Source organism: Microtus ochrogaster, linkage group LG7_11 (genome assembly GCF_000317375.1).
Source record: "Microtus ochrogaster isolate Prairie Vole_2 linkage group LG7_11, MicOch1.0, whole genome shotgun sequence".
NCBI classification, from domain to species: Eukaryota; Metazoa; Chordata; class Mammalia; order Rodentia; family Cricetidae; genus Microtus; species Microtus ochrogaster.
In genome coordinates, this window is record NC_022032.1 from 20,134,032 (window position 1) to 20,143,491 (window position 9,460).

General features: G+C 45.6%; 1 protein-coding gene across 2 annotated transcripts in view; it reads left to right on the plus strand.

The window, feature by feature from the left end:
• The window catches only part of Irf2 (interferon regulatory factor 2), a 107,306-nt gene that overhangs the window by 95,375 nt on the left and 2,471 nt on the right, over positions 1–9,460 (plus strand). For both annotated transcript variants that reach the window (XM_005362586.2, XM_013351955.2), the window contains exons 7-8: positions 2,432–2,596; positions 9,273–9,319. In XM_005362586.2, coding sequence (XP_005362643.1) covers positions 2,432–2,596; positions 9,273–9,319 — 212 coding nt within the window. The remainder of the gene's footprint in view (positions 1–2,431; positions 2,597–9,272; positions 9,320–9,460) is intronic.

Below are 9,460 nucleotides of genomic sequence, written 5' to 3' on the forward strand. Positions count from 1 at the left end.
GTGCTCCAGTGTGGGTCTCTGTCTCTATCTCCATCCATCACCAGATGAAGGTTCTATGATGATATGCAAGATATTCATCAGTATTGCTAGAGAGATGGCTCAATGGTTTAAGTTTGCCCTGCAGACTTAAGTTTGCCTTGCAGAGGACTTTTGTTCAGTTCCCAGAACTCATGCTGTACAGCTCACACTGCCTGTAGCTCAAGCTCCAGGGGAATCCGAAGCCTCTGTCCTCTGGGGGTGTTTATACTCACGCGCGTGCACGCACGCACGCGCGCGCACACACACACACACACACACACACGCACACACACAATAATAAATGAAATCTTGAAACGTGTGTTCAAACATAATTTGACAGCCAAAGAGACACTTTGAGTGGCTGAAACCAGAGCTGCTGACAGTAGGTAACTTTCAGAGAGACTGGAATGTGGTCTCTTCTGGCCAACACTGAACATTTTGCCTCTGCAGAAGGGTAGGACAGAGAGTGGAGCAGAGCACTGTGCAGAGCCGCACTGTGCAGAACCGTGCTGTGAGCACGTGGCTAAGTCACTGTGCCTCTCTCTGTTGGACCCAGTTTCTCTGTATCAGGATCCTGGTGCTTTGTTCTGATGACTGAAATGTCAAAATCTCCTCCATGCACCTAAGTACAGTGTCGATCATGGTAGCCTTGTGCTTTGAGGACTGGAGGGAAATGTGTTAGCACCCTACTTTCCCCCCTTTTACTAAATGGAGCCAATTTTCAGGGACATTTAATGCAATTAGCTGGTGACAACAGTATACAGTCAGTTCTGCTCAAAGTTAGCACCAGAGACATTAAAATTAAAACACATAATGGACGATCATTCTTTACCCCAAGTAATAAATGGTCAAAATAAAGATGGTAACAACACCAAATGCTGGCAAGGATGTCGAGAAATTAGGTCACTCTGACACCGGCAATGAGAATGTAAAATATGCACCCACCCCAGGGAACAGTTTGGCTGGTTCTCGGGAAGCTAAACGTGGAATTTCCGTATGAGCCAGCAATTACACTCTCAGATGTTTATCCCAGAGGAATGGAAACATGTTTGTGGAAAATTTGAACACAAATGTTCACAGCAACCTTGTCTGCACTAGGCAAAGACTGGTATCAACCCAAGCATCCGTCAGTGGGTGGATGGCTAGACAAATGGAGTAGGCTCTCCAACAGTTTGCAATAGGTAAACAACTGAGTGTGTACACCAACAGAGAGCCAGCTATGGGTACACACAATTTGATGGCTTGCTGGGGAATTGGGCTAAGTGAAAAAAAAAAAAAAGCCAACCTCAATGGATTGCAGCATGAATATAATTTATTATTGTCCCCAAATAATTTTATTCTTAGTTTTTTTAACTTCTTCAATTTCATATACATAAACATAACCTGATAATTCTGTTTTGTGTTGCTCATATGTATATTGTTTTTTTAGAGATAACAACCAGATAGAGGAGAAGACCGGTTCTCCCTCTCTCAGCCATTAATTGCCTAGAGGTGGGGCCACAGGGGATGTCCCCCATGCCAGCTGCTGTTGTCACGTTCAGTTCTTGTTTAGACAACAATATGATTGAGATTTCCAAGATATGACTTCCCCTTCTTATACAGAAGAAACTATCTCACAGTAGACTCCCTGATCCTCTGGCTCTTAGAGTCTTTCTGCCCATCTCTTCCCCGATGTTCCCTAGTGTAGGGGATGTGTTATTGTTGTATCAGTTGAGTCTGGGTACTCCACAACCACCTTTTCTCTTCACCAAAATAAAGATTTTAATTTAAAAATATACGGAAGCAGTTTCAGAGTGCTTAGATCCGTCTTATCAGTGTCTGGGCAGTTAATATTCATATTTGTGAACCTCAGGGGGACATTTCATTGTTCCGATGTTTTGGACAGTCGGTCACATTCAGATCAGGAAAGTAGAGCAGAACTTCCCCTTTCCGTTCAGCTGGAAATGGCACAGTGGCTGGGTTTTTGTGTTTTCCTTCCTGTGGAGGTTTGACAATGTCTGTCTGGACCACAGCATCCTGAAAATAGGCACATCACTTTCTTGCAGAGCAAGGGCAGAGAAGAGAGCTAGGTTGGGTTTAGAGAACTGGGATATCTGGCCCTAGGTTTGATCAAGATGCAGCCCGAGGTCTTGGCTGTGATCAGGTTGAATAGAGACTGTGAACACTGTCACTAGAGTGTAGCAAAGGCAGGCATGTGGGGGACACATCTGGGCCAACTCATTGCAAACTTCTTCTCTGAGACATGAACTCAGAACTCTAGTTTGACTTTCGGCTTCCTGGCAGGTGACGTGGGGGAGGCCTGGAATCGGAACCCTAGTTGGCAGCCTGCCTGAGCCGAGGAAGGTTTTCTGTGTGAGAGCGTGTGCTCTAACCACGCAGTCTGGAGACTCTGACAATCTCCTCTTCTTTGAAGTTGTAGGACAGTCCCACCTGGACAGTACCATTGAAGATCAAGAGATTGTCACCAATCCGCCAGACATCTGCCAAGTTGTGGAAGTGACCACGGAGAGCGATGAGCAGCCAGTCAGCATGAGCGAGCTGTACCCTCTCCAGATTTCTCCTGTGTCTTCCTACGCAGGTAAGGGGAACAGGAGGGTGATCTGGAGACTCAGTAGGGAACAGACCAAGTCTAGCGTCACCCCATCTCGCCACCCCACAAGAATCTCTGTTCTGTACTGTGAGAAGAGGTGTTTACGGTATTCCCTTATTCGACTGCCCAGAATGTGGTTCATTCCAGACTACAGATAACATTTCCCGCGATAAATGCTTCGCTGTCACCAGAGACACGTAACAAATGATGTAGTCACTGGACTTGGCAAAGACTGAGAACCCACTGGAACACAATGAGTTCGAATTCACTTGTAATCTGTTTGCCTAAGTTAACAGGATTTGGGGTCAGAGTGCTTTGACAGAGTCTAGATTTTACTAAGGTACATAGGACTTTAGACGTCATCTTTTCCAGATTCTCTCTTCGTGGAAGTGGATGAATTTTCTCCAGGTCACCTGGCCAACAAGTGTCCTGTCCAAGAGTTGAACTCAGCCTTCACCTTCGAGGTCGTTGTTGGATCTAATCCTTTTTACTGGCTTTACTTGCCACTTCCACTTATTTCCTCCCTCCTTCCCTCCCTCCCTCCTTCCCTCCCTCCTTCCTTCCTTGTTTTATAGTGCTGCTTCTAGCTGAACTAGGCAGCTGGGCCTATTTCTGCTTCTCCTAGGGCCTGGTCTTGTCATTGCAGAAATTAACCCAGGTGGAGTTACAGAATCAGACACAGACTGAGAAACTGACTCCTCGCGCTGTCACCAGAATTACGTCATTTTACACTCCTTTCCTGACCATCTTCATTTAAGCTTTGGGGACTCAATCACGATTAGGAAATCAAAATTTTGAGTCAGTGTTATTGTTTGCAACTACTGAAAAAATAAAAAGCAGAGGCCCAGGCAGGGTAAAAGCTGGGCAGCTCTAGCAGATGGCTCACCTTCTCCTCGGGCCTACTCACCTGCTTTCGAGGCCTCACAGGGGTGGGTAGCACAGACTCACGTGGCAGAGGTCATCCAGACATCAGTTGCTTGTAAATTATCATAGATAAATTGATTAACCAGCCAGCTTTCTTTTTTTTTAATTTATTTTTTAGTCACGGTGAAATACACCTAACGCAAAATTGCCATTTGTCGAGCATCCGGTTGAAGGGCTTTGAGTTCACTCATAGTATTGGGCAGCCTTTACTGCTGCCTGTCTCCAGAGGTCTTTCACCTTAAACTAAAATGATGCACCCATTAAATATATACTCCTGTACCTGAGTCTTCAGAACCACCGGTCTATTTATGTCCACTCTGTGGGCTCTAAGGAGAGGAATCATGCAGCCTTTACCCTTTTGTGACTGGCTTATTTTACTTAAAATACATCATAACTTGCTTTTTGTGTTGTGAGCATTAAAAAGAATGGGAGAAAGAGCTCTAGTGACAGGAAGCCTATCACTTGTCCAACAGCTCGCCATCAGTCAATCATTCATCAGAGTTTGGACTTATATGTGTCCATCTCTTTTTGGTCTTTGCCAGGGCCCAATGACTATATCATTTGTTGTATGTCTAGTGTTGCCTGGAAATTATGCTAAATGCTTATTTGTATTGATTGACTTGCTGAATTATCAAGGGAATAAATGTTAGTCTCTCCTCTTCAAAAGTGAGGACTCCAAGGCTAATGTGAGTCTAGGAATAAAAAAAACTAGGGACAGATAAATCCATGCGCAGCTATGTTCTTAGACACTCGTCATGGTGCTGCATGGGGTCACATGCTATAGACTCATTTGATGGTCAAAGAACCCACCAGAGAAGGTAGACCAAAATCTTCATGTAGAAACAACAGAAGCATTAAACACCGTGATATTTTCCCTGTATTTGTGGAGCTAAAACTAAAGCTATGGCTTTCTTCTAAGCTGCTGTAGTTGCTAAACAGGATATGGGGCAGGAAGGGTGGAGCCTTAAAGTGGACTGGTGTACCTGTTTAAGGTTTTCTTGGCAATTTGGGGAAGACCTTTTGCTGTCCTGTCAGCAATGATATTTTGCCTTAGCAGAGACATCCCGAGAACAGCTGATGTGTGGGGGAAAAAAACCAAAATTTTCATTCCCCATTTTGAGACATTTGCGTAGATTTCCAAAGGAAGAGATTTAATCCCAGGGTGGCACAGCAACAGCCTGAATTTCTGTGAGAGGCCAGCTTTTCAGCCTGGTATTTGGTTTACCCATTGTTTTTTACTGTCGGAATTCTCCAGAATCTTGTAGAAGGAGGTTTATTGGATGGAACCAAAATGTTTCACTGCTGGTCTCTTTCTAGACTTGAAGACACGTTCCAAAGTTCTCTGTTACTGACCACGGCTAGTTCAAGTCTTCCGGGCAGGAAGTTGACAATATTCTGTGGCTCTCTGTTCTCATCTTTGGATTTTATGTTCATCAAACAGCATAGGCTGTTTGGTTGATTTTCATGATAGAGTTCCTTGGTGCACACTGTTCATCCAAACATCACCCGCCTTCATTCACCGGCCCAGGAAACTGCTGTTTGAAGGCTGTTGTTGAATATCCTTTTCCTCATCAAAGAGGATCACTGACATATGATCCTGGGAATGTCACAAAACCACGGTCACCTCTGCAGCTCTGCCTTCTAATGTATTATTTCACTGTCAGGGTGAAGAGGAGTCTAGACAGCATCTTTGGGTGGAAGTGTTTGCGCTGGATCGTTTGAGCGGATAGAAAATTCTACTTTGATTTGTAAAATTTTTCAGAGCAGAGAAATATATTTCAAAGCCCAGGCATCGAAGCACGAAGGCATTTTTGTTGTTTGTTTGTTTGTTTACTTAGTTGTTTTTGCAGTGCTGAAGAGTAAACCCAAGACTTTAGTCGTGGTAGAACAAGTACTCCAGCACTGGTCCATATCCTTCACCCTCGCCGTATTTCCATGTGACTGTCCATCACGACTTCCTAGTATTTAACTGCATTGTTGCTGGTGTAGTAGAAGAAAAGCATGATGGTAATTCAGCAGAAAGGAGGTGGAAAACAGGCTTGCGTAGCAAGCAAAATAAGAATCAACTGGTTATATAATCAGGACTAGAGAGGTCATGCAGACAGCCAGCTATCATTTTTCCCAGAAACCATATATATATTTATGCTGTGAATGAGGCAAGGGTGCATTGGCGTAGAGACTAAGATTCGGATCTGAGCTGCTGAGTGGCCGGTTGCATCTTCTTGGGAATGTAATTGAGGAAATTATATGGGAAAGAAATCAATGCTAATCATATTGTGTTGAATGAGAGTCTTCCAGAAAATAGATCAGATATCACATAATACAATAACCCGTTCCATAAAATCTATCATCTCCTGCCCCGTGATGTTCTCGAGGTGGTTTGGTAATACGCATCCTCCAGGCAGATGTTAAAAGCTGGGCTGAAGCGGCGTGATTCTAGAGCTGCAGTTCTGGACGAGACCTTGATGTCGCCTGATTCGAGGCCAAATTACTTTCTTCCCTCTTTGCTGCTCCCAGGGAGCGGGCCAGAAAGGTTAAATCAATTGTTCGCGTATCTACTGCTACTGTGTAAATATTTCGGCTTTTTCTGGCCATGTTTGCAGAGTAACTTCCATCTTTTTTTTTTTTTTTAAATCCCATTGTATTGGAAGTCAGTTTGAAAAGCATCCAAACTAATAAAAGGGGGAAGTGACATAATCCATGTCGACGTTTTGGCAGTCACGTTGATCTGGAAGCCGCAGCTGCAGTGAACTCATTTGTCATGTAAGAAAGTCGTTCTGGAAATGGCTATGGTGGAGCAAAACCAAGAGAGCAGGAATGAGGACCTGGAGCCAACTACTGAGTAATAGCTATAAAAACCACCATTCATCTAACGGCAACACTTTGGGAGCCTCAGTTAGGAACCCCAGGCACCTGCATCTCCTGGGCCGGAGGCTCTCAAGGCTTCACCCTCGAAAAGAATCAGACTTATAAACCAGTATGTTAGTCCGTTTCACATTGCTGTAAGCACAGGCGGTGATCAACTTTAAAAGAGCAGAAGACACGGCGATTCAGAGTTTCAGAGACTTCAGTTAAGGTCCAAACTCTTACATCCAGTTCCTGAAGTGGCGAGGCTCTGTAACATCAGAGACAGTCGATCTGCATTTAGAAATGATTGCCTCCAGCCGCCATTGTGTCAGCCGAAAGCACAGGGCAGGATGTTGTAGCCACAACTTTATCCCTCTCGTTGAATGCTGGCTACTTTCAGGAAATTAGCGTCCTTATCCCCTACCAGGTCTGTTCACAGCTTCACCAAGGAGTGTTTAGCCTGGCATCTAACTTCTAAACCCTCCAACCACTGCGGCTCGAGCTTGTGGGATCCTAGGACCTTGATGTCAACAACTCCTTTCTCCGACTCCTCTCCCTTTCAGCATGCCTGGTGTCCCTGTGTGCTTGCTTTTATGTGAAGGGAAAGGGCCCAGAAGGATTTCTGGAGAGTCATTAGGAGGAGAAGGGGGCTTGATGCACGTGGAAGGAAGAGAAACTTTGGCTTCAGAGCACAAACAAAGCTAAGCATGAAAATAGGAAGGGGATCTTGAAGTCTTGCCAGCAGGAAGGCCTCTGCACTCTGTTTGAGACTCTGGGATCTGAAGTGCAGTTTTGTTTTCTTTCCTCTGCTGACTCAAACCACGACTTGGCAAGTTTCTCAACATCTCCGTTCCTCGTTTTTCTTCTTGGGAGTGGCAGTCCTGCCTGCCCTGGAGGTTGAGCTCATGGGGCTTTTGTGTTTGGAGGGACGTTTCCTTTTCTGGTCTTCATTTACTTCTGCCTGGAAACATTCCTTGTGCCTATTGTCAGATACTCTCCACCGCTCAGACCATTGCCAGCTAAGCCCTAGGCTTCCTCGTGACATCTGTGGCCCCTACGCGGGGTTGTTTAGGGTAGAACATTCTGAGTTGGCAGAGCAAAAGATCTGATTTTTGGTCAGTCTGTGCCAATCTCCCAGGCCTGTCTGAAGTCCCTGGAGAACAGTGGCTGAGAATCATGCAGAAAGCATTCCTGGGTGAGACTTGTGGACCTTGCTTGCTTGCTGTCTGTTTAAGGAGTGCCCTGAGGGTACAGTTTGCTCATTTGCTCTTTAACTTGATATATGTGGCAAGGCCCATCTCAGGCCAGGGCTCTGGCTGGCCTGGAGCCATTGCATCTTACCGTCCTCAGGCAGGCATGCGGCTAATCTCCCTCATTAGTGGCAGGGTGGGAGAGGATGGAAAGGTCTAGAGACCATACTGACATCTGACGGCAGCAGCTTTCCGACTTGGGATCATCGTGAGGGATGAACAAGACCGGTATCCCTAGGTCCTAGCTGAGCCTTGCTATAGGTCTCTTAAGTGCTCAGCTCTTATCAGTAGAATAAAGGACCCAGACAAAATGCCCTGTGCAATTCTGTGCATTTTGGATGCGCTGCCCTCAGTGCTTTCAGTTTTGCAGTGGTGCTGAACAGTGGAAAGAACTGCTCTGCGTCATTTTCAATTTGGGAAACTTAACCTCAGATGATGTGCAATCAGCGCTCCCTGCATTTGACTCTGTTGCATCCAGCCCAGTGTGCAAATTCAGTGTTGAATACCACTGACATCGCACGCTCTATGTGTCAGCCTTTCCAAACACTCCCACACTTACTCATCATGTAATCCTCTTTGGAAAGTGGCGGGCAACTGTAGCTCACTGTGGTACTGTGGTTAAGGACATTTCTCTGTGTCTCCCAGCTGGCAGGTCCAATCAGGTGTCTAATGGACTGTCTGTTGCCCTGTAGCAACTTGACCATAACCATAATGGCTTAACACAATACACGGTTAACTATCTCACAATCCCGGTGGGCTGGGAATCCAGGTATGGCTTAGCTGGATTCTGCAGGAAAGCCTTGCTACCCTGTCATCAGGTTGGCTAGTGCTGTAACTCATCTGAGATCCAACGATTCAGCCACTGGCTCCCACGGCATTGGGCGGAATTGGATTCCTTGCCAGGGTTGAGCTGAAATCCCCAGTGTCTTGTTAGTTTTTACCTGGAAGCAGCTCTTAGCTTAAATTTGCCATGTGGGCCTCCCTGACACAGGCAGCGAACAAGAGACAGGTTAGATCTTACATGATGACACAATCATGCTCATAGAATATTTATATCTTTGCTGTGTTCTGTTGGCTAAAAGCAAGTCACAGTTCCTACCCACATTCAAGGGGATGGGGCCCAAAGATGGTAACCATGGAATGAAGGTCTTGGGGGCATCTAGACCATGGCCACCTGCTAAAATCCCAGTAACTGGATATCTATAAATCCAAGAGTAGAATACTAAAGGCAGGAGGTGCCAAGGAGAGATTCAGTAAGAGTTTTTGGACAGTTTCACTGTGTTGGGACTTCCTGTGACAAATGGGACGGACTAGAAAAAGATAATGTGTGGCATTGTGGGCAGAGTTTCTGGGAGGGGAAGATGTCTCAGGGATCGCACAGAACCCGGGAGGCAGAGGCAGCATACTTTGTACAACGAGCTCCTCCGCTCAGCTCCATAGTCTCTCCACTGCTCTGAGACCAAGCAGAGAACGGATATGCACTCTGGCTTGTTCCACTTGGAAGTGTTTGACCTCAGAAAGTGGAGGGAGAGGGCGTGTGCAGTTTCTTATTTCTGAAGTGCTGGCATAGGTTTTTAAGATACTTCCTGAGTCTCCAAAATAGCTTGAGCAACAAGAATATCTCTGTTTTTCTTTCTGTACAGAAAGCGAAACCACCGACAGTGTGCCTAGCGATGAGGAAAGCGCCGAGGTGAGCTGGCTTCCTGGTGCCTCTTGTTTTAAAGCACAGGTTTTTCTTTTGGATCTGTGTATGTGTGTGTGTGGTGTTTGTGTATGTATGGTGTGTGTGGTGTTTATGTATGTATGGTGTGTGTGGTGTTTGTGTGTGTAT